The sequence below is a fragment of the Delphinus delphis genome, chromosome 4, assembly GCF_949987515.2.
Source record: "Delphinus delphis chromosome 4, mDelDel1.2, whole genome shotgun sequence".
Lineage (NCBI taxonomy): Eukaryota > Metazoa > Chordata > Mammalia > Artiodactyla > Delphinidae > Delphinus > Delphinus delphis.
In genome coordinates this window covers 100,307,211-100,333,870 of record NC_082686.1, presented here as the reverse complement: position 1 = coordinate 100,333,870, position 26,660 = coordinate 100,307,211, and the positions used below count along the sequence as shown (strand labels likewise).

At 32.1% G+C, this 26,660-nt stretch overlaps 1 protein-coding gene across 2 annotated transcripts in view; it reads right to left on the bottom strand.

Moving 5' to 3' along the window:
- Window positions 1-26,660, bottom strand: part of SI (sucrase-isomaltase) — a 102,153-nt gene that overhangs the window by 62,499 nt on the left and 12,994 nt on the right. For both annotated transcript variants that reach the window (XM_060011187.1, XM_060011188.1), the window contains exons 6-15: window positions 26,392-26,543; window positions 25,028-25,199; window positions 23,496-23,595; window positions 22,441-22,553; window positions 19,313-19,438; window positions 18,317-18,448; window positions 18,110-18,229; window positions 11,859-11,972; window positions 7,290-7,374; window positions 6,234-6,351 (exon numbers count right to left, since the gene is read on the bottom strand). In XM_060011187.1, the coding sequence (XP_059867170.1) occupies window positions 6,234-6,351; window positions 7,290-7,374; window positions 11,859-11,972; window positions 18,110-18,229; window positions 18,317-18,448; window positions 19,313-19,438; window positions 22,441-22,553; window positions 23,496-23,595; window positions 25,028-25,199; window positions 26,392-26,543 (1,232 nt within the window). The remainder of the gene's footprint in view (window positions 1-6,233; window positions 6,352-7,289; window positions 7,375-11,858; window positions 11,973-18,109; window positions 18,230-18,316; window positions 18,449-19,312; window positions 19,439-22,440; window positions 22,554-23,495; window positions 23,596-25,027; window positions 25,200-26,391; window positions 26,544-26,660) is intronic.

Here is a 26,660-nt window from a genome sequence, read left to right as displayed (position 1 = left end):
TATTTATTTTTAACATTTTTATTGGAGTATAATTGCTTTACAATGGTTAGTTTCTGCTGTATAACAAAGTGAATCAACTATACGTATACATATATCACCATATCACCTCCCTCTTGACTCTCACTCATACCCTCTCTATCCCACACCTCCAGTTGGTCACAAAGCACCAAGCTGATCTGCCTGTGCTGTGCATTTGCTTCCCACTAGCTATCTATTTTACATTTCATAATGTATATATGTCAATGCCACTCTCTCACTTCGTCCCAGCTTACACTTCCCCCTCCCTGTGTCCTCGAGTCCATTCTCTACATCTGTGTCTTTATTCCTGTCCTGCCCTTAGGTTCTTTAGAACGATTTTTTTCTTCTTAGATTCCATATATATGTGTTAGAATATGGTATTTGTTATTCTCTTTCTGACTTACTTCACTCTGTATGACAGACTCTAGGTCTACCTACCTCACTACAAATAACTCAAGTTCATTTCTTTTTATGGCTGAGTAATATTCCATTGTATATATGTGCCACATCTTATTTATCCATTCATCTGTCGATGGACACTCAGGTTGCTTCCATGTCCTGGCTATTGTACATAGAGCTGCAATGAACATTATGGTACATGACTCTTTTTGAATTCTCATTTTCTCAGGATATATGCAGAGTAGAGGGATTGCTGGGTCGTATGGTAGTTCTATTTCTAGTTTTTTAAGGAACCTCCATGCTGTTCTCCATAGTGACTGTATAAATTTACATTCCACCAACAGTGTGAGAGGGTTCCCTTTTCTCCACACGCTTTCCAGCATTTATTGTTTGTAGATTTTTTGATGATGGACATTCTGACTGGTGTAAGGTGATACCTCATTGTAGTTTTGATTTGCATTTCTCTAATGATTAGTGATGTTGAGCATCCTTTATGTGTTTGTTGGCAATCTGTGTATCTTTTTCGGGAGAAATGTCTATTTAGGTCTTCTGCCCATTTTTGGATTGGGTGGTTTGTTTTCTTAATATTGAGTTGCATGAGCTGCTTGTATATTTTGGAGATTAATCCTTTGTCAGTTGCTTCATTTGCAAATATTTTCTCCCATTCTGAGTGTTGTCTTTTGGTCTTGTTTATGGTTTCCTTTGCTGTGCAAAAGTTTTAAGTTTCATTAGGTCCCACTTGTTTATATTTCCATTTCTCCAGGTGGGTCAAAAAGGATCTCGCTATGATTTACGTCACAGAGTCTTCTGCCTATGTTTTCCTCTAAGAGTTTTATAGTGTCTGACCTTACATTTAGATCTTTAATCTATTTTGAGTTTACTTTTGTATATGGTGTTAGGGAGTGTTCTAATTTCATTCTTTTACCTGTAGGTCTCCAGTTTTCCCAGCACCACTTATTGAAGAGGCTGTCTTTTCTCCAACATATATTCTTGTCTCCTTTATCAAAAATAAGGTAACCAAATGTGCGTGGGTTTATCTCTGGGCTTTCCATCCTGTTCCATTGACCTATATTTCTGTTTTCATGCCAGTACCATACTCTCTTGATTACTGTACCTTTGTAATATAGTCTGAAGTCCGGGAGCCTAATTCCTCCAGCTTCCTTTTTCTTTCTCAAGATTTCTTTGGCTCTTCAGGGTCTTTTGTTTTTCCATACAAATTGTGAAATTTTTTGTTGTAGTTCTGTGAAAAATGCCATTGGTAGTTTGATAAGAATTGTAGTGAATCCATAGATTGCCTTGGGTAGTATAGTCAGTTTCACAATGTTGATTCTTCCAACCCAAGAACATGGTATATCTCTCCATCTGTTTGTATCATCTTTAGTATCTTTCATCAGTGTCCTATAGTTTTCTGCATACAGGTCTTTTGTCTCCCTAGGTAGGTTTATTCCTAGATATTTTATTCTTTTTTTTGCAATGGTAAATGGGAGTGTTTTCTTAATTTCTCTTTAAGATTTTTCATCATTAATGTATAGAAATGCAAGAGATTTTTGTGCATTAATTTTGTATCCTGCTACTTTACTGAATTCATTGATTAGCTGTATTAGTTTTCTGGCAGCATCCTTAGCATTCTCTATGTATAATATCATGTCTTCTGCAAACAGTGACAGCTGTACTTCTTCTTTTCCGATTTGGATTCCTTTTATTTCTTTTTCTTCTCTGTTTGCTGTAGGTAAAACTTCCAAAACTGTGTTGAATAATAGTGGTGAGAGTGGAAAACCTTGCCTTGTTCCTGATCTTAGAGGCAATGGTTTCAATTTTTCACCACTGAGAACGATGTTGGCTGTGGGTTTGTCATATATGGCCTTTATTATGTTGAGGTAAGTTCCCTCTATGCCTACTTTCTGGAGGGTTTTTATCATAAGTGGGTTTTGAATTTTGTCAAAAGTTTTTCTGCATCTATTGAGATGATCATATGGTTTTTCTCTTTCAATTTATCACATTGATTAATTTGCGTATATTGAAGAATCCTTGCTTTCCTGGGATAATCCCCACTTGTTCATGGTGTATGATCCTTTTAATGTGTTCTTGGATTCTGTTTGCCAGTATTTTTTGAGAATTTTTGCATCTATGTTCATCAGTGATGTTGGTCTGTAGTTTTCTTTCTCCGTGACATCTTTGTCTACTTTTGGTTTCAGGGTGATGGTGGCCTAATAGAATGAGTTTGGGAGTGTTCCTCCCTCTGCTATATTTTGGAAGAGTTTGTGAAGGATAGGTGTTAGCTCTTCTCTATAGTTTTTATGGAATTCGCCTGTGAAGCCATCTTCTTCTGGGCTTTTGTTTGTTGGAAGATTTTTAATCACAGTCTCAATTTCAGTGCTTGTGATCCGTCTCTTTATATTTTTTATTTCTTCCTGGTTCAATCTTTGAAGGTTGTGCTTTTCTAAGAATTTGTCCATTTCTTCCAGGTTGTCCAGTTTATTGGCATATAGTTTCTTGTAGTAATCTCTCATGATCCTTCATATTTCTGCTGTGTCAGTGTTACTTCTCCTTTTTCATTTCTAATTCTATTGATTTGAGTTTTTTCCTTTTCTTGATGACTCTGGCTAATGGTTTATCAATTTTGTTTATCTTCTCAAAGAACCACCTTTTAGTTCTATTGATCTTTGCTATCTTTCCTTATTTCTTTTTCATTTATTTCTGATCTAATCTTTATGATTTCTTTCCTTCTTCCAACTTTGTAGGTTTTTTTTGTTGTTGTTCTTCTTTCCCTAATTGCTTTAGGTGTAAGGTTAGATTGTTTATTTGAGATATTTCTTCTTTTTTGAGGTAGATTTCTCTTGCTATAAATTTCCCTGTTAGAACTGCTTTTGCTACATCCCATAGGTTTTGGATCATCGTGTTTTCATTGTCATGTGTTTCTCGGTATTTTTTGATTTCGTCTTTGATTTCTTCAGTGATCTTTTGGATATTTAGTAGCGTATTGTTTCACTTCCATGTGGTTTTTTGTTTTGTTTTGTTTTTTTGTTTTCATAGTTTTTGTTGTCTAACTGATATCTAATCTTGTAGCACTGTGGTCGGAAAAGATACTTAATATGATTTCAATTTTCTTAAATTGACCAAGGCTTGATCTGTGATCCAGGATATGATCTATCCTGGAGAATGTTCCATGAGTACTTGAGAAGAAAGTGTATTCTGTTGTTTTTTGGATGGAATGTCCTATAAATATCAATTAAGTCCATGTTGTTTAATGTATCATTTAAAGCTTGTGTTTCCTTATTTATTTTCATTTTGGATGATCTGTCCATTGATGAAAACGGAGCTTTAAAGTCCCCAATTATGATTGTGTTACTGTCGATTTCCCTTTTCATGGCTGTTAGTATATGCCTTATGTATAAAGGTGCTCCTATGTTGGGGGCATAAATATTTACAATTGTTATATCTTCTACTTGGATAGATCCCTTGACTATTATGTTGTGACCTTCTCTGCCCCTTGTAATAGTCTTTATTTTTATATCTATTTTGTCTGATATGAGAATTGCTACTCCAGATTTCTTTTGCTTTCCTTTTGCATGGTATATCTTTTTCCATCCCCTCACTTTCAGTCTTTATGTGTCTGAACAGTGTCCTTGTAGAAAGCATATATACAGGTCTTGTTTTTTGTATCCATTCAGCTGGTCTATATCTTTTGGGTGGAACATTTAATCCATTTACTTTTATGGTAGTTATTTATACATATGTTGCTATTACCATTTTCTCAATTGTTTTGGTTTTGTTATTGTAAGTATTTTCCTTCTCTGTGTTTCCTGTCTAGAGAAGTGCCTTTAGCATTTTTTGTAAAGCTGGTTTAGTGGTACTGAATTCTCTTAAGTTTTGCTTCCCTGTAAAGGTTTTAATTTCTGTCGAATCTGAATGCGATCCTTGCTGGGTAGAGTAACCTTGGTTGTAGGTTTTTCCTTTTCATCACTTTAAATATGTCCTGCCACTCCCTTCTGGCTTTCATAGTTTCTGCTGAAAGATCAGCTGTTAACCTTATGGGGATTCCTTTGTATGTTATTTGTTGTTTTTCCCTTGCTGCTTTTAGCATTTTTTCTTTTCTATTTAATTTTTGATAGTTTGATTATTATGTGTCTTGATGTATTTCTCCTTGGATATATACTGTATGCGACTCTTTGTGCTTCCTGCACTTGATTGACTATTTCCTTTCCCATATTAGGGAAGTTTTCAACTATAATCTCTTCATATATTTTCTCAGTCCCTTTTGCTCTTCTTCTTCTGGGACCCCTATAATTCGAATGTTGGTGTGTTTAATGTTGTCCCAGAGGTCTCTGAGACTGTCTTCAATTATTTTCATTCTTTTTTCTTTATACTTTTCTGAGGTAGTTATTTCTACTATTTTATCTTCCAGGTCACTTATCCGTTCTTCTTCCTCAGTTATTCTGCTCTTCATTCCTTCCAGAGAATTTTTAATTTCATTTATTGTGTTGTTCATCATTGTTTGTTTGCTCTTCTGTTCTTCTAGGTCCTTGTTAAACTTTTTTTCTTCTTTCTCCATTCTATTTCCAGGATTTTGGATCATCTTTACTGTGATTACTCTTAATTCTTTTTCAGGTAGACTGCCTATTTCCTCTTCATTTGTTTGGTCTGGTGGGTTTTTGCCTTGCTCCTTCATCTGCTGTGTGTTTCTCTGTCTTCTCAATTTGCTTAACTTAATATGCTTGCAGTCTCCTTTTCGTAGGCTGCATGTCCATAGTTCCCTTTTTTTTTGGTGTCTGCTTCCAGTGGCTAAGGTTGGTTCAGTGGGTTGTGTATGCTTCCTGCTGGAGGGCACTAGTGCCTGTGTTCTGCTGGGTTAGGCTGGTACTTGTCTTTCTGGTGGGCAGTACCACGTCCAGTTGTGTGTTTTGGGGTGTCTGTGACCTTATTATGATTTTAGGCAGCCTCTCTGCTAATGGCTGGGGTTGTGTTCCTGTCTTGCTAGTTGTTTGGCATGGGTTGTCTAGCACTGAAACTTGCTGGCCATTGGGTGGAGCTTGGTCTTCGTTTTGAGATGGAGATCTCTGGGAGAGCTCTCACCATTTGATATTATGTGGGGCTGGGAGGTCTCTGGTGGTCCTGTGTCCTGAGCTCAGCTCTCTCACCTCAGAGGCTCAAGCCTGACACCAGGCTGGAGCACCAAGACCCTGGTCTTCAACTTGCTGAGCCATCCTAGAGATTTTGGACTTGCCAGCCTCCATAACTGTGTGAACCATGTTCAGACACTGGATCAGCAGGCACCTTGATCTTGGATTTCCTGGTCTCAAGAACTTTTTCTTTTCCTTTGTGCTTAAGCCTAGTTTCACTTGTTCACAGGGGGCTCAATGCTGAGGCCTCACACCTGGCCCTTCAGACCAGAGTTCCTCCTATGAAACAACTGTGTTGACACCTCAGCTTAGGGTCCCATGTGCAGAAGCCTGAAACTCTTGTTTTTTAAAAATAAAGACTTGTTTTAGAAGCATCATTCTCTCAGGCCAATTGTGGATTTCATGCTTAGAGCACATATTCAGAGATACCAAACTGAATCAAAATTTCGAAGGAAAATTTCAATTTATGAATTAAAAAAGAATCAGATTTATTCATATATCATGTAGCTCTTGATAACTAAGTTTCAAATTTATGAAGATTAGTAAAAGAGGCGATGCTTTTAATGCCCTAATTTTTCACCATGAAAATATATTTTGTTGCTTTCCTACTCTTGTTATTTTCCACTATATGTATATTACCAAATATGTTTCTAGACAATAAATATTAAAGGGCTTTCTGAGTGAAATTGCACTTACTTCTCTGTGGCTATAGCCATACTGTATCCATAGAGGCTGTGAACATCATACTGTTTCCCCCAGTGTTGCACAGCATCCATGCAAATTGTTTTGGAATACAGGATTTTGTCAAGAATATCTTAGAAAAAAATATAAGAAATAATTTCTTAAGGAATATTTTGCCATTTTAAACTTTATAATCCTTATGTGATGTGCTATGTAATACCATATTTAGTTAAAAAGTAATGAAAGACACAACTTATGCTAAGTTCCAGTTGGGTCTTCACCCTTTACTCTTACTGATTAACAATTACATTTGCACTTACAATTATGAATACCCTGTTTCCTAACTTCAGTAATAAATAAATCCATGGAGAAAATAGACTTTAATATGCATATATAAATATATATATATTTATTATAAATCATATAACTATAGACCCATTTGAAAGCTTTATAATTTATTTAAATATAACGTAATTCCACACATGTAGACCTGTTACACAATAACAAATCATTTAAATCTCTGTTTTTCAGTTTTTATTGTGCTTTAATTTGCAGGCTTATATTGTACTGTGATAATTATTGTTATCTTTATTCAGGTCCTTATAATAATCTACTCCCCTCAGAGCACTTCTTTTTCTTTGGTGAAATTTTTTTTACCGATTTTAATGATGAAAACATGCTTTTTGGAATAAGTGAGATGTAACTATTCACATCAGGTACATCTAATAACTGCAGAGACTTAAAGCAAAGTGCTCAAGGAAAAATTTTGATCACTTAAATTATGATTTCAAACAAATTTTGTTTCTTTTCATTAATCATTTAATCATGGGCAGTTCATCAGAGGTAAAGACAAATCAATAATCTACACCAAAATTTAAAAACATGCTCCTTCTCTTAGACATAAATATTTTGGCCAGAAATAAAACAAAAAAGTAAACAAAATACCACAGTTATTTCAGGGTCTCAAAATTATATCAAAGTTTGTGATTTAAAAATATATGCTACAATTTAGCAGTAAATAAAGATAATTGTTCTCAATTAATGTTAAGGAGATAGTTAAATGAAATTTACCAGGAGTAAAAGCTGGGTAATTCAGTTTGTTGTCACTGCATCCTTTCTTTGAACCATGAATAAAGCTGGAAACTTCATTCATGTCCTGAATGGATATAAGATAAAGAACAGAAGATTTTAAGTAATTCTAAATCATATAAGCAGAAACTCTCTACTTGTTTGTAAATATTTTATCTTAGAAGACATATATAAGCTACCAACCTACAAACAAACTTGCTTAACTGTTCTCACTACTTGATTCCAAAATACTTCCAGCATGAACAAGTCATTATAGCGAGAAAAGTAATATTATTTGTTTTTTCATAAATGTATATACCAGATAAGAGGGTATCTTAGGTGGGATTAAAGGATTTTTACAACCAAAATGTATGTGATTTACCTAGTTTTAATTATACATATAAAGCATTAATTATATTACATTACATTAAAAGTATTAAGCAACTGTCTTTTCTAAATAGTTGTATCAGTCTTCTCACTGTGAGCCTATCATTGTACATATTTCCAGCACATTCATTTATTCAACATAGTTTATTAATTTCAGCTGGCATTTATCTATTTTCTATGATGTGCCTTGCTAGCAGCTAGGCACAACACTTTTTGCCTAGCACACAGCTCCTACACTTTCATGAGAGAATGAAAGTGAAAAAAGTCAAAGAGCATTTTAGTATTCTAATGAAAATGGTTATGAGCTTATTGAATCCTTGGAAGACTCTCAGGGAATCCTAGCACTCCTGGGCCACATTATGAGAACCAGTGACCTAAACATCTCTTGGAGTCAGAGTTGTGGGGTATTGTGTTTATGGATTTTCTTGCCTTGTAAACTGAGGCCCCCGTATTGTCTTGCTGTTTACTAGTTCTAGTCCATAACCAGTTAAGTAAAATCTTTGGACTAAAAAAGATTATTCATATAAAATCATATATTATACTACACATGCTCAAGAAATGTGTATGTCTTTCTCCAACTCTGTTAATGGCACCAAAGAATTTTTGAGCCTTATTTCCCACATCTCTATAATACGTTCTCTCTGCTCGCACAAAGGCATCACACTCATTCAAGTCCCTTGTTAATTTTGTTTTCCTCAGAAGTATATTCTCTTTATCACTCTTCCCTTCTCCCATCAAAATTATGCCCAGATGGAATTAATGTGAGAAATGAAGGCTGCTCAAGGGAGAAAAGAATAAATTTCTCATTGTGAAACAGATTTTTGTTTTCTTAATAGCCACAAAGGACAATTATGTAGTTATTCTAAAGTACATATTGGGGTTATTTTACTAAAATGACCTGATATATTCAATTTTGTTGTCCTATGTTCAGTAAAATTAATACAAAGAGATACTACAGTTGTACAGCCAATAATTTTAGATGAACCTAAGTATTTTTTCTTCATGAATGTACCAACTGAATTAAATTCAAAAACAGCTTCAACTACTGAAACTCATAAATGGAACTGAGTTGCATTATCTTAAGTTTTAAGAGTCTTTTTCTAAACCATTTTATTACCTCTTGTATATAATATTCACCAAGGAAGTGCAAGGGCAAAACATTTAACTCTAAAATTAATGTTATTTTATTTGAACTAAGTATTTGCAAACTTGAAATAAAATTCACAAGCTCTTATAGCACTCACTCAAAATAGGCTTTATTTTATGTAATTTAAGAATAAATAAAAGAATTTAATAAATGTAATATAATAATAAAATAACTTAAAATTTAATCACTTTTACATGATTTTAACCATATTTAAAACAAATAAAGCATTTAATATTTGATTATTTTTTATTAAAATGTCTATTTGACAAGATTATATTATTAATGGGTTAAACTTACTACTCATAATTTAATAGAATTTATTTGTATCTCTTTTAATGTATTTTGTATTTTTGCTTCTTTCAAAATTCTGAAAATATTTTTCTCTAACCTATTCAAGGATTTAAGTGATGTTATGTTTATTTAATGTCATGTGAAAGTGAATTTGATTAGTATTGTCAATATTACAGCCAGTAGATTCAAGCATTGTAAGTCATGAGACAAAGGACTCAGTGGATTGATAGTAATAAGTACTCGTACAGTATCATTAAAATCATCTCAAGTCTAGTAATGACCATTTCTAGGAATTGTCAATACCATTTTTAGGAATATTTCTTTAAAATCTATTGAAAACTGTATAAAAATCTGGTGGCATTTCATGACTTCCCTTTTAAACTAAATCTAAATAAAAATAACCCTATTTTCAAAGAAATTTTTAAATAACTGATTTTTTTCCTAAGAATCCTTTAAAATGTACAGATAATATATCCAATTAAGCCCCCAGTTATTTGGATATATGAATGTGTTTGGATATATCATCTCAATGAATTTTAAGTTTCCCAAAACTATATGTTAAATTATTCGACTTCTTTATGGAAGAATTCTGCTTGTTAGATTTTAAAGAATAAAATCATAGTAACAACATGATCACAAAAATATGCTTACTTTTTCAGAAAAATGAAAATATTCTTTGAATTTTAAAAATACTAGTGTTCTTATTTTGAAATCACAGCATTAGTCTTAATTATACCAAATAAAGTAGGCTCTTATTTTTCAAATATTAGGAGATTATCTTAAGAATGATACAAAAAAAGAGAATTCAACCATAATGTGTGTTTATAAGCAAAAATCTATTTTTTCAATTACAATTAAGCTCATATCATTTCCCAAAATTATTGTAATATTTAAACTTAAAATTAAAAGCATTAGCATTGAATCTAAATTAAAAATCTAGAAAATTATAAAACTAAAAATTTGACATGAAAATAAAATTTCATCAGTTAAATAACGCTGCTTTACTATATATTCATTCTGTCAGAAAAAATAATCTGAAGAAAGAAAAAGAATTTGAGAAACAACCTAGCAGTAGGGTTTGGCAATTATTCAGGTAAGAGCTAGAAGCAGAATATTCACTGCTTATACATAGCATATATTAATTCAGTGATATTTAGTGAGCTTTGAGATCATACTGGTTATCATAAGCATTAGTCAAAATGCTTCTGTATTAGTATCATAACTACTCTGTTTTTCTCAGATGCTCCTCTTCTTCCCATCCCTCCCTCTCTTTGGAGATGAATCGTGTATTTCAGTCTTCAATGGATGTAGGAAATGAAGTATATTCTCTATATGTAGCACAATCAGATTCTTTTTCACTATCCCTAAATGTAATTTATACTTGTAACTCTGCTCTAATGGATTCAAATTTTTCCTATACAAGAAAAAGAAAGAAAGAAATGAAAGAAAAATAAAGGAAAGAATGTACTTTTAATTTAAATTAAATAATATAATTGAAATTGGAGCTAGAATTAAAAACAAAACGCAAGAGCAGATTGCAATTTTTTTTGTTATTTCTACCAGCAGCTAGGTATCATCACTGTAATCTCACTGATTTTGTGTCAAATAACAAAGCCTCTCCATCTTCATTCTATTACCTTCATAGGAATTCTGACGGCTATGCTAACCTTCTACTCAACTCCACGTTTTCATGATGATGCAAAATAAACACTTGTAATTGATTGAATAAATAAATAATTTAAATAATGACTGAATTAATAATGAGAACTTTAGGAAAGTAGAGATACTGTGATCTAAACCATCAAAAAATTTAACTATTCCCAGATATCCATTATCTCTCCTTCCAAAATTCCGTACAGTTGTAATACCTTTGAAAAAAATCCCTCACGTTCTCTCTGTGCTCAAGATTATTACATATTTTTTTCTGAAATATAGAATTCTGGGATCACCAAGTAGTTTCATTCCCCAAATATTGTTACAGTTTCCTTAACTGTAAGGAAGCCCTAAATTATAAACCTATCAGCAGGCATCAATAGCTACAGACATAAAACTTCATCCAAAGAAACTTTTAACAATTAGTGTGTTGGGCTTCCCTGGTGGTGCAGTGGTTGAGAGTCCGCCTGACGATGCAAGGGACACGGGAGAGGCCACAACAGTGAGAAGCCCGCGTACCGCAAAAAAAAAAAAAAAAAAAAAAAAGTGTTTTCCTTTAATAACTTTACCAGTAATCTAGGATATTATTTGTTTCTTATTGTTGTTTACCTTGAGATAAAACACTTAACCTATTGCCAATTTTGATTTGTTCCACTTAATAACTTACTAAAAAGAAAGTTTCTAAAGGCTGAGAGCTTATTTAAGTTCATGTTGCTGCAATTGCTTGACTACTGCAGACTTTAGTAAAAGTTTTTGAAGTTGCACTACTATAGGCTAATCTCCAAATTTTGTTAACTCTTTTCAACATAAATTATTAGTCATAAAGGTACAACACCTTAGTGACAGAAATGAACTTTATCCTATAAAGTATATTACTGGATAAGAAAAATCTCAATTTACAGTTTTAGGTTTGTATTCTTTTTCTGACCCATGAACATGACAGGTATGATATTTGTACATTCTAGAAAAATATAAGAACATTATTTTTATGTTCAATATGTTATAAAATATTTTTGTCAACTTAATAATCATTTTTATGGAAAAATAATTCTATGCTCATTGTCCAAAATCACAAGTCTAAAGTAACCACTTACAATCCAAAGTCCATCATAATTCACTTGTTGATGGAAAATACTGCATTCATTTGCCCACCATTCTATGCAGTTTGGATTAGTGAAATCAGGGTATACTGTTAATCCTGGCCATACCTGGAAGAATAGATCATTCACATATATACATAAATAAAAGGAAACATAAATAAATGAAAATTCAAAAATTAATGAAAAATCAAATTGAGTGAAGAAGAGTAAAAAATTATTGAAGTTATGACATTGTACTTCTTTATGTATATGTGATCCATGCACCATCTATATTTACAATAATCTCAGGTCTACTTTAAAGTTCATTTAAGGGAAAGTATTGATAGTTAAAATAAAGAGAGAGCGAGAACATGAAGCATTTAAGTTGGGAAAAATATAAGAATATGGGATGCAGCTGCTATTTTGACTTCACTAATTTAGTTTTTAGCATCTAGTGGGTTAAGTTAAAAAACAAATAAACAAAAACTGTATAATATATTCATTGTCTGATAAAAGAAATTACATTAGTTAATTTCCAAAGACATTTGTTTCCAAGAAATTCAAGCAAAAGTATTCCTTGTGTATTTATTTTTATTTAACAAGTGTGAATATAACTTTTATTGTGTGCTGGGGACTGTTTCAAGTGCTTTTAGTTATTAATTCATTAAATCTTCATTAGAACTTTAGGAGATAGGTACTAATTTTATCATCACTTTACAGCTGAGGTAAGTAGTATAATTAAACCCATTTTACAGATGGGGGAAGTGATGAACAGAGATGTTTTTCAAGGTCACACCGCTACTAAGTGGTACAGAAGGAATTCAAATCTAGGCAATCTCATATCTGATTCCACGCTATTAAACACTACATGTACTATGTTACCTCTTTATGATTTATGCTTCTTCAAATTATTTTACTTACTATTTAAAATAATGACATTCAACAAGAGGAATTCAATTTCAGATATATTGGGATAAATAATATTGTTTTATATCCAAATTATGCATATTGGCTATCTGATCTGTCCATATTCAATAGAACAGGTCATAACAAAATGTATTCTGTGAGATATTAATGGGCATTATGGGGAGGAATATTGTGTTTTGTTTCCTGATGGAGCTCATAATTATTTGAAGAAAACTTTCAGTAGTAATTTTAACTTTGATGAATGTGATGGTCAGGATATTCTTTATTATTGTAAATAATTATTGTAAATAATATAATAATAATATTATTATTATTGTAAATAATAAAATGTTTTTATAAATTGATATTTTTCTCCTGTTTTATTTCCTTTGATTAAATAACAGAAGTGGAATTATCAAGTCAATGTATCCAGAATCACGTTTTTTTTTGTTCCTTTGTTTTATTATTCAAGCAGAAAGTCACAAAAATTATAATCATCCTCATCAGTTCACTCAGTCCCATGTAATTAATTTTTTTTTATCTTGATCTTTTGTTCGCACTTTTATGAATTCATCAGTTTTCCATTAGAGTTCTGAAAATGCTTATTCATTCAGTTCAGCAGTATAGTCAGTTACCAGAAACCTGTACTTGTCAGAGTCTTATCCATGAATTCCTTGAAGATGAAACCCTTTCATAGGAACAGTTTTGCAAAAGCAACAGAGTACACCCAGAACTATCTCTAAATGACAAAAGACTTAAAAATGACCACAGTTAAAAATTTGAAGACAGTTCATAACAATGCAATTGACAAGGAAATTTAGTTATTTCTGAGATATACATTTTAAGGTAATAACTAGAATTATGACTTATAACATTTTACCAGAACATATAAGATTTTTAGGAATTTCATGTAATATCTGAAACATTTATATAAACATATTTCCATACAAATAAACCAAAGAAAGTTTAGTTCTTTTTTTAATTTTATTTTATTTATTTTTTTATACAGCAGGTTCTTATTAGTCGTCAATTTTATACACATCAGTGTATACATGTCAATCCCAAGCGCCCAATTCAGCACACCATCATCCCCACACTCCTGTGGCTTTCCCCCCTTGGCATCCATACGTTTGTTCTCTACATCTGTGTCTCAACTTCTGCCCTGCAAACCAGTTCATCTGCACCATTTTTCTAGGTTCCACATACATGCATTAATATACAATATTTGTTTTTCTCTTTCTGACTTACTTCACTCTGTCTGACAGTCTGTAGATCCAACCACATCTCAACAAATGACTCAATTTTGTTCCTTTTTATGGCTGAGTAATATTCCATTGTATATAGGTACCACATCTTCTTTATCCATTCATCTGTTGATGAGCATTTAGGTTGCTTCCATGACCTGGCTATTGTAAATAGTGCTGCAATGAACATTGGGGTGCATGTGTCTTTTTGAATTATGGTTTTCTCTGGGTATATGCCCAGTAGTGGGATTGCTGAGTCATATGGTAATTCTATTTTTAGTTTTTTAAGGAACCTCCATACTGTTCTCCATAGTGGCTGTATCAATTTACATTCCCACCAAGAGTGCAAGAGGGTTCCATTTTCTCCACATCCTCTCCAGCATTTGTTGTTTGTGGATTTTCTGATGATGCCCATTCTAACTGGTGTGAGGTGATACCTCATTGTAGTTTTGATTTGCATTTCTCTAATAATTAGTGATGTTGAGCAGGTTTTCATGTGCTTCTTGGCCATCTGTATGTCTTCTTTGGAAAAAAGTCCATTTAGGTCTTCTGCCCATTTTTGGATTGGGTTGTTTGTTTTTTTAATATTGAGCTGCATGAGCTGTTTATATATTTTGGAGATTAATCCTCTGTCTGTTGATTCATTTGCAAATATTTTCTCCCATTCTGAGGGTTGTCTTTTCATTTTGTTTATGGTTTCCTTTGCTGTGCAAAACTTTTAAGTTTAGTTTCCTTAGGTCCAATTTGTATATTTTTGTTTTTATTTCCATTACTCTAGGAGGTGGGTCAAAAAAGATCTTGCTGTGATTTATGTCAAAGAGTGTTCTTCCTACGTTTTCCTCTAAGAGTTTTATAGTGTCTGGTCTTACATTTAGGTCTCAAATCCATTTTGAGTTTATTTTTGTGTATGGTGTCAGGGACTGTTCTAATTTCATTATTTTACTGTAGCTGTCTTTTATGTAGCTGTCCAGTTTTCCCAGCACCACTTATTGATATTGAAGAGACTGTCTTTTCTCCATTGTATATCCTTGCCTTCTTGTCATAGATTAGTTGACCATAGGTGTGTGGGTTTATCTCTGGGCTTCCTATCTTGTTCCATTGATCTATGTTTCTGTTTTTGTGCCAGTACCATATTGTCTTGATTACTGTAGTTTTGCAGTGTAGTCTGAATTCACGGAGTCTGATTCCTCCAGCTTCATTTTTTTCCCTCAAGACCGCTCTGGCTATTCGGGGTCTTTGGTGTCTCCATACATATTTTAAGATTTTTTGTTCTAGTTCTGTAAAACATGTCATTGGTAATTTGATAGGGATTGCATTGAATCTGTAGATTGTTTTGGGTAGTATAGTTATTTTCAAAATATTGATTCTTCCAATCCAAGAACATGGTATATCTCTCCATCTGTTTGTATCATCTTTAATTTCTTTCATCAGTGTCTTATAGTTTTCTGCATACAGGTCTTTTGTCTCCCTAGGTAGCTTTATTCCTAATATTATTTTCCTTTTGTTGCAATGGTAAATGGGAGTGTTTCCTTAATTTCTCTTTCAGATTTTGCATGAATAGTGTAGAGGAATGCAAGAAATTTCTGTGCAATAATTTTGTATCCTGCAACTTTACCAAATTCATTGATCAGCTCTAGTAGTTTTCTGGTGGCAATTTTAGGATTCTTTATGTATAATATCATGTTATCTGCAAACAGTGACAGTTTTACTTCTTTTCCAATTTTTATTCCTTTTATTTCTTTTTCTTCTCTGTTGCCGTGGTAGGACTTCCAAAACCATGTTGAATAATAGTGGTGAGAGTGGGCAACCTTGTCTTGTTCCTGATCTTAGAGGAAATGCTTTCAGTTTTTCACCATTGAGAATAATATTTGCTGTGGGTTTGTCATATATTGCCTTTATTATGTTGCGGTAGGTTCCCTCTATGACCACTTTCTGGAGAGTTTTTATCATAAATTGGTGTTGAGTTCTGTCAAAAGCTTCTTCTGCATTTATTGAGATGATCATATGGTTTTTATTCTTCAATTTGTTAATGTGGTGTATCACATTGATTGATTTGAATATATTGAAGAATCCTTGCATCCCTAGGATAAATCCCACTTGATCATGGTGTATGATCCTTTTAATGTGTTGTTGGATTCAGTTTGCTAGTATTCTGTTGAGGATTTTTGTATCTATATTCATCAGTGATATTGGTCTGTAATTTTCTCTTTTTCTAGTATCTTTGTCTGGTTTTGGTATCAGGGTGATGGTAACCTCATAGAATGAGTTTGGAAGAGTTCCTTCCTCCATAATTTTTTGGAAGAGTTTGAGAAAGATGGGTGTTAGCTCTTCTCTAAATGTTTGATAGAATTCACCTGTGAAGCCATCTAGTCCTGGACTTTTGTTTGTTGGAAGATTTTAATCACAGTTTCAATTTCATTACTTGTGATTGGTCTGTTCACATTTTTTATTTCTTCCTGGTTCAGTCTTAGAAGGTTATACCTTTCTAAGAACTTGTCCATTTCTTCCTGGTTGTCCATTTTGTTGGCATAGAGTTGCTTGTAGTGTTCTCTTAGGATGCTTTGTATTTCTGTGGTGTCTGTTGTTACTTCGCCTTTTTCATTTTTAATTTTATTGATTTGAGTCCCCTCCCTCTTTTTCTTGATGATTCTGGCTAATGGTTTATCAATTTTGTTTTTCTTCTCAAAGAACCAGCTTTTCGTTTTATTCATCTTTGCTATTGTTTTCTTAGTTTCTCTTTCATTTATTTTTGTTCTGATCTTTATGATTTCTTTCCTTCTGCTAACTTTGGGTTTTGTTCGTTCTTTTTTCTCTAGTTCCTTTTGTGTAAGCTTAGATTGTTTATTTGAGATTTTTCTTGTTTCTTGAGGTAGGCTTGTATAGCTATAAACTTCCCTCTTAGAACTGCTTTTGCTGCATCTCATGGGTTTTGGATCATCGTGTTTTCATTGTCATTTGTCTCTAGGTATTTTTTTATTTCCTCTTTGATTTCTCCAGTAATCTCTTGCTTATTTAGTAACGTATTGTTTAGCCTCCATGTGTTTGTGTTTTTTACGTTTTTTTCCCTGTAATTGATTTCAGGGAAATCAGCGTTGTGGTCAGAAAAGATCCTTGGTTTGATTTCAATTTTCTTAAATTTACTTAGGCTTAATTTGTGACCCAAGATGTGATCTATCCTGGAGAATGTTCCATTTGCCCTTGAGAAGAAAGTGTAATCTGCTGCTTTGTGATGGAATGTCCTATAAATATCAATTAAATCTATCTGGTCTATTGTGTCATTTAAAGCTTCTGTTTCCTTGTTTATTTTCATTTTGGATGATCTGTCCATTCGTGTAAGTGAGGTGTTAAAGTCCCCCACTATTATTGTGTTACTGTCGATTTCCTGTTTTATAGCTGTTAGCAGTTGCCTTATGTATTGAGGTGCTCCTATGTTGGGTGCATATATATTTATAATTGTTGTATCTTCTTCTTGGATTGATCCCTTGATCATTATGTAGTGTCCTTCCTTGTCTCTTGTAACATTCTTTATTTTAAAGTCTATTTTATCTGATATGAGTTTTTGATATTCTTATAAAGTTGTCTCCAAAAGAATATTTGTCCTGGTTAAAAATTATGCCTTTTGGAGCTAGGCTGTTTCCTGACACTGCTCCTTATTAATTCTCTGACATGAGGAAAGTTACCTTACCTCTCTCAAATTCACTTTTTTCCACATGTAAAGTAATAATTTTAATCATAGCTATCTTATGATTTCATTGTGAAGATGTACACTATAAATCTTATTACCCAGCATTTAAGTACTCAGTTTATACATACAACTATTTTACATCAAATGATCAGAATTTTACAATAATCCAAATAATTTATCATATTTTTTACCATTAGTTTTGTTTATGTCACTGAAAATTATCTTTCTAAAAAAACTCTTTTAGAGATAATTGAAATATTTCCTCTAAAATTTCTCTATGCAGTTAAATATCAAATCCAGATTTGAAAGGAAATAAAACCACACACACACACATACAAACTCACACACACACACACACACACTCAGAAACACTTTGATGTTGCACAACAGAAAATCTGAGCAACACAAACTTAATGAATATCATGCTTTACCTCTCCAATAATTGCTGTAGTCCCATCTGACTCATTTACCCACACATTTTGTGCAGTTCCCCTTTCATAGGTTTCATATGCTGCTCCATTGGCACGCTTCTCTATGGAAATTGCAGGGTCCTAATAATTGAGAAAAGAAACTATAGAAAATCAATTAATTTACAAAGGTGTAAATAGTAAAAATTAATATATATAATCAGTTATTACCAAGATGATGACATATTTCTGCCCATGGTCATGCAAATCTTGAACAAATTCAGGGAGGCCATTAAATGCAACTTGATCATAAGTAAAGTCTTTCTTGTCTTCCATATAGTCAATATCAGTGACCTGTGTATCCTGAAAATTAGCAGAGTATATTTCAATAAACAGTACTGAAAGAAGCCTCTAATCACCTCGACCTTTAAGTCCAAAGAATTTATATTATAAATATAATGATTAAAAAGTAAATGAACTTAGGGCTTCCCTGGTGGAGCAGTGGTTGAGAGTCCGCCTGCCGATGCAGGGGACACGGGTTCATGCCCCGGTCTGGGAAGACCCCACATGCCATGAGGCAGCTAGGCCCGTGAGCCATGGCCACTGAGCCTGCATGTCCGGAGCCTGTGCTCCACAACGGGAGAGGCCACAACAGTGAGAGGCCCGCATACCGCAAAAAAAAAAAAAAAAAAGTAAATGAACTTAGATATCTTTTATTTCACTAAAGACACAATGATATTGCTTATAAAACTAGTTTTTCTAATTCTAAAGTACAAAAGCATTAAATGATTATTCACATTTGTTTCAGTTATGATCACTGGGTATGTATTAGGTCAATATATATACATATATATATGTATATGTACATATATGGGTTCTTTGTATAAAAAACAAAACTGCACATTACATAAAATACATTAAAATTTTATTACATTAAAAAGTATATAAGCTCTAAAAATAAAGTATATTTAAAAAACTGACTATAATTTTGTTCACACTTCAACATGTGTTCTAGTGTATTATAACTCATAATCAGTTCTCAAAATTCAGGTAGGCCTATACATTGCATATGGACATAATGTGTACTTTATCATTAAAAAAGCAGCTTAATAATTTATATTTATATCTATATGGTATATATGATAATCCTGACAATTTCCTACACTTATTATTATATGACAACATTTAACTTGAAATATATTCCCACAAACCCTTCATTCTACTTACAAATGGTATGCCAGCTTCCCGATTTCTTCGTACCACTTCTTTCACTACATCAAGTGACTTATAATTCCAGCGACTAAGTTGGAATCCAAGACTCCAATATGCTGGCATTGTTGGTCGTCCAATGAGCTTGAAGTAAATGGATATTTAATTAGTCTCAATAACGAATATTAGAAACAAATATTAATATGCTTCTTATTGTTACATTTCTAATATTGATTTGAGTTTAACTATATATTTTAAACAAAGATTTTGTGTCTGCATTCTAAATGTGTCCTGGATATTCTCTTAGAATTTTGTTATGAAACACTTAGCAAGTTTATGTTCTGTCACTCATCTTTTGTTAATTTTGTGTTAAAAAATCAGAAAGGTAGCACTTAAAAAAGTAGCATCTACAAAAGTATATTTTGCCCTGCGTGGAAAGTTAAAAAAGAGAATAAAATAATAGCATTAAAGAGATTTGAGAAAAAGAAAATTGTCCCACCATACTCCCACTTCTTGTAGCAACAAAATGAATGAATGAATGAATGATCATCACATAAGAAAAAAATGACATTTAAAAGTATACAATTTCTATTCCCTTGCATTTTGGCACTTATTTCTCTCTGAGTTTGCAAAAATATTAATAAAATATATTTCTACAAGGATGCCAGGCAGTTATTTCATAAGGTACTTATATTCCCATGTAGGACATTGGTTTCTTCCCTCCACCAAGGACCAAATGGGCCCTTCTCCTCCCGCTCTCTGGTGGCCCAAGCAGGCTCACTGCAAACTCACAACAGAGCACCAGTGCCTCATCACAACAGAGCACAGGATTTTGCACATGGAAAGATGAGTGCAATTGATATTAAGTTTTTTCACCAAAAACTAAGTATTAGGTTACATTAAGACAAATATCTTATTTGGCATGATGGGTTTTCTTTGGTTTAGGTATTTATATATATATGTTTATATATATGTATCTTTATGTAATATACATTTTTTTTGGATCCATGATTTCTTCATCATATATGTCTAAAAAGTGCTATGGGCAAGATGGGAGTAAAGACGCAGACCTACTAGGGAATGAACTTGAGGATATGGGGAGGGGGAAGGGTAAGCTAGGACAAAGTGAGAGAGTGGCATGGACATATATACACTACCAAATATAAAATAGATAGCTAGGGGGAAGCAATCGCATAGCACAGGGAGATCAGCTTGGTGCTTTGTGACCACCTAGAGAGGTGGGAAAGTGAGGGTGGGAGGGAGGGAGACGCAAGAGGGAAGAGATATGGGGATATATGTGTATGTATAACTGATTCACTTTGTTATAAAGCAGAAACTAACACACTATTGTAAAGCAATTATACTCCAATAAAGATGTTAAAAAAAAGTGCTATGTAAAAATAAAAAAATATACTCAGGTTATTGTATTCTATTCAATTTAAGCATTAAATTAATTTTTAAAAACTTGGTATCAAATAAAAATCCCCCCAAACTCAGTATGTTTAAACTCTATTCATAAACACCTTATGTTCCATTGAACTTCTTTAAAGATTTGGACATGTGATTAAAATTTCTGTGTGTGTGTATGTATTATATGTATCACATAATTTATTTTCATAGAAGTATATAAAACATATTTTATTATATATTATATTAATTTATGTACTATTCATCTTATACCTCATATGTATATATTATCTTTTAACCTTATGAAACGATCTAGTCATTCAAATGCATTATGTTTTAAATGTTGACATACTGGGACCACTAATGTATTAATTTATACAGAGAGGATAATTTGTTTTTCTTCAAACAAGAAGTAGTTTCTTTTGCTTCTCTCTACATAATTTGAGCCCCATTGAAATGCAGCAGTGATTAATAGTGCTATATTCTATACAAGTCATTTATCTTATTCTTTAAATTCAAGCTTCTACAAGTCTGCCCATAAAATGATGTATGCAAGTGGACTGCTATATCACATGAATGCTGCATTCTCATGTCAAACATGACTCAAACTCAACTACTGCTGACCACAGACTTTACCCAGTATGTAATAGACAACTATCCCAACTAATACTTCACAAATAAAATATCAAATTCTTACAAAAATGTGCTGTCCCCTCTTTTGATGGTGTGATAACTGTATATAATAACCATGATTTCATATTATAGAGACTGTAAATCTTGTTGCCTTTCTGAAATTCACATTTATGAACAGCAATTTGGGAATTGCTAGACATTGTAAATTACTCAATTGTGTAAAACTCTACCTACACTTATTTCAGGTTTTTAAATTCTAACTAAAGTTTTTGATAGTAATTGCTTCTCTTTTGAGATCATTTTGAAAATGGGACTTATATATCAAGAGATTTATCAATAAAACAAGATGTTATAAATAGGCACTATTCTTAAATCTTGTATCTATAAAAATGATTTTTCATAACACCAGAAATTATATACACTAACAGTCACAGGAGAACAATTTACATGGGAGAAACGTCTAGAATTAGGCTTAAAATAAGCCTTGGATTCCTCAACTTTCTAAGGTCCATCTTGGGCTCAGGTACACTAAGATGCTATTTAACAGGTAAATGAGAGTTGTTTAGACATAACCTCAAGAAGTTAAGACTTCAGACTATGTTTCAATATCTGTCCTTCTAAGCCTGAGTGTCAGAGCCAATTTTCCTGGAATTTACCTATGGTACATTAACAGCAAGTTTCACTAGGCTTCCTCATAACTCACTTGCCTCTAAGATTCTTATCAAAGGGATGTATGACCTATATGTCCATTATGTATCCTCAGACTTGAAAATAAGATACTTCCTTTTGTTTTATCCCACCAAAGAAGGTCATGAATAAGTAAAGATTTAATATGCAACATCTCAAAGGAATCCAACTACTGAACTCACCTACCTAGAAGCAAGAAAAAACTTGATATCTGAAATGTAGACATCTAAATATACCTAGGTGTCTCACTGTATAACAAAAACAAAAATAAAAACCACTTTCTCATATCTGAAAAATGGTACGGTTTAAAAATATATTTAGCTAAGAGGCCTCAAATATCTTAGCTAAAATCATTTTAATATGTAGACATGTTTGAAAGTATGGTAGAAAAAAATTTATAAAATAAACCTGAAACACACCTCTTGATACTGTTGAACTACTTGTTCTGGAGTATCTCCTAGAAAAATGTAAAAGTCCAGAATGCCACCTGTAACTCTGTAAGTTACTATTGGAGTAGGCTGGATGAAAATCTCTACAAAACAAAAATTGGAGAAGCATATGTAAATAGTAAACATGTACATATGATAAAATAATTGCAATGTCTATTTAAAGTACTTTGTATTAATCACATAGTTTTACAGTTTTTTTAAATGATTAAGATAAGGTATTGAAGATAAGAATATAGGAGAAAAGTGGAATGCCACCATACATGAGGTTTAAGATAGGATAATCCAGAGCTGCCTTTTACAGATGTTGGCAAAAGCTCCTCTAGAAACTGCTTAGCAGGGGATAGAGGATCCATCTTTTTACAACAAAAAGATTTCTTTTCAAAATTGCATTTCAATTAGTTATTTTAATTGAAGATTCTGTGAAAGATCATATTATCACATGTTGATTTCTAAGAAAAAAACTACATAGGTTTTTAATTTGTCTATATGCAAGACATAGTAATTGTCTGTATAACCATATGGTATACAGCTCTTGCTTGAATTTTTGTAGTTTTTACTATCACTGATTCACCTATCCAATTGAGGTATTGCATTATTCACAACATTAAAAAACAAAAGGTTCTACACTACTTGAATTATGATAAACTTAAAAAAAAATCATTCTTCCTTCTTTTTATACCCATATAGACCTTTCTCTTTTTTATCTGGAGTGACATATTAACTTATCTTAACAAATGAGGCTATGTGAATGGGAATATTCATTTGTATGGATGTGTTCAGTGTTCCTCTGCAGGGAAAATGAAGTGCCTGAATATCACAATACAGCATACTTTCCCCCAGACAGAAGCACAGATATGCAAAAATCCATGTCTCACTAACTACAAAACATGCTTATAATAATTTCACCTTCTAAATCAGTAACAACAAAGTTTACTCTGGTATACAATACCTATGATTGGAATAAAGAAAGCAATTAAAACATTTCAAGTCTCATTTAAATATATTATCAGATAAATTACTCTTACCCATTGCATTGCTGTTCATTAAGAAAACACCAAATGACTTTCCAGAAGTATCTTCAATGCACATGAAGAATGTTTGATGGCCATATAAATTATTATTATTCTATAAGGCATAAATTTATTTAAAATAAAAAGATTATACACTGAAAATGGACTTTATGGATTCCAATTTATTCTTATAATTTACTCTTCATATTTAACTTACTCCCATACTCCTATAACAATTTTCTCTATATAAGTGCCATATGAAATATTGTAGCACAAAAAACATTGAACATATTTTAATTATTAATACATTAAGATATAAATATATAACTATATATTATACTATTAATAGTTTACTTTCCTTTATGTTTTATTATGATTAAATGAGTTTTAATAAGATATTAATCAACTATACTTCAATTTAAAAATAAAGCTGTCTGTGATAGGGTAATAGCATGCTTATCCATTATGTCTCATGTATGCCCAAGGTATTGCAGGGAATTCCAAAATGATGTCCACCCTCATAGAACTTTTGCAGTACAGTGGTTGAGAGCTGATGAGTAGATGAAGTGGTGGAGGAAAATTGGAAATGAACTTAAAAAGTGAAAGAAGAAAGGCTTCTTGACTGATTGGGTATGGAAGTTCAAAGGAAAGATGTATGAAAATAGCTATGAGGTATTTATTAGCCTGGTGTTTATTATAGACAGTGATGCTGTAAACAAAGATTGGCAAAATTTATTAATATTTTTGTACGAAATGAGGGTCTTTAAAACAATAACTCACACTCATTTTGAGGAATGAAAGAGCATCAGCATTTTAAAAATCATTAACATTTGACTCAAAGCAATCATGAATGAATAAAAAAAGAGTTTTTTTTAATGGTATGGTCTTTGTCCCGAAGAGTCACATATTCTAGAAGTACAGACAAATGTATATACAAATAATACACTGTGATGGTTATCATATTAAAATATGAATAAAGGGTTAGAAAGTAAAGATTAATTCTGCATGGAGGAGTTTGGGAAAAGTTATTATGAGGTGAAACCAACCGAACTATCAATGAATTGTATAAATGATAAAGAACTTCAAGGTTTAGCACGTACAAAGAGAACCAACCTCTTGTGAAAATATGTGAACTTAAGAAAGATGATCATATGTTATGGTAAAGGAAAAAGTGGGTATAGATGCAGGACATGATGTTCAATAGACAGGCAGACACTATATCATACGAAGCCATGTAGAACAAGGTGTTTGGAATTATTCTTGTGCAATAACTAACCCTGGATAGGTTTAAGTACAAGAGTGGAATGATAAAGTATAAAAGTGAAAATCAAAAGAAAACATTCATAAATTGGAAATATCTTTTTAAATATTCATAAAATCAGTTGGTCACTTATTTATTTTAGGACTTTGATATCAATCCTCACCCCTAAAGTAAACAAGCTTCTGGAATGTGTATCACTGACATCAAATAAATGATGGTTTCAAATAGGCTAAAATTATCCTCAAATATACCTATTTTATCTATAACAAGAAAGAGAGTAGCTTACATCACCAGGAAGTTGATCCCGAGTAAAAATTGGCCATGTTTTCCAATATAAATCATGACGAAATCTCTTATGAATATGTTCCCCAATACCATAAATATATTCACTGGAAAGTCTGGCTGAGATCTGTAAATACTGGTCAGAGTATACCAGTGGACCAATGCTGGTGTCAAACCTGTAGTATGAAATAAATAAATAAATGAGCTAGAAACATATAAAATGTTCTACTAAATACAGGTCTATATTACCATCCAGAATATTTCATTTTAAATATGTCAGTCTTTAGCTGTGATCAATTCTTAGTAACACATGAATTTTATACCATAACCAGAACTTGTTAATTCCATCAACACAATTTGTTTCATCATCATCAATATGATTCTTCACATGCATTCTCTCCTTTTATCTTCACCAAAATCCTAAAGCATAACTACCATTATAAATTTCATTTCACAAACGACACAAATTGGACAAATTTATTCATGTTTTCAAGGTTAGGCAGCAGAGCCAAATTTCAGACATAGTTCTGCTTTGCTATAGAGACAGAGTTTTAAAGTACAGTACTATACTGGTTTCTGCACCTCTAATATATATATTAAAATTAAGTTCAAAATTATTTTTCCAAAAACAGAAAGGTTATATGTTTTATGCATATCAAATATATACTATGAGAAATGTTAAACAGCATTTCTTTTGTGATTTAACATAAACTCAATCACAAGTTATTAAAATATATTTACAGAAAATAATTGCTGAGATTCAGTCTTGACAATTGTTTAATTAACCTTTCTTGGAGATTCAAGAGCTATAATCTTGAAAGTTATTAAATTCTTTGCAACAAGTATCCCTCAAAATACATTTATAATGAAGGCATTCAGGTAATATTTAAATTAATATATGTATAGTAATTTAAATTTACTGTATGTTAATATATACTCAATTTAATTTCATACATATATATGAAAAATCCTCTAATTGTACTATGGAAATTCATCACTCTCTGCTTAGTAACTATTTGACACTACAAATTGACAACAGAATATGATAAATACTGGGGAAAAGACACAACAGGAGTTTTAAGTATGCAAAAATATAAACAAGGCTTAGATTGTATCAGTGATGCTCTTCACCTTCAACTTTGGTTGGCCCTATTTCTATACTTTCATTCATGTTCTTGTTCCTTTCTTCCATGAGAAATTAAAATCCCTTTAACATTATAATCTTTAAAACATGTACACCCACCCTCTTTTGGAAGGAAATTTAATCTTTCTGGAAATGTCCTAAAATTAAGACTTTCATAATTCTATGATAATATAATAAAAGTGATCAATTATTTAATCTTTTATTAATATAAAATAATTACTTACAAAAGTCTATCATTGCTTTTTCTATAAACTTTAATGCTAAATGGATTGTCTATAACCTTCACATCATACAATGTATCAGAAGCTGCAGTTCCACTAAATTCTTTTACAAACTGATGAGGAACTTCATATCTTCTATTATTTGGATCAGTAATCTGCAAAGATTTTGAAAAATTAGCATTATTTGATTCAAAACTGTTACTTAATTTTTCAATTCTGAACTAAGTATTAAATGCGAGTTCTAAACACGAAATAATAAATTTAATAATTTT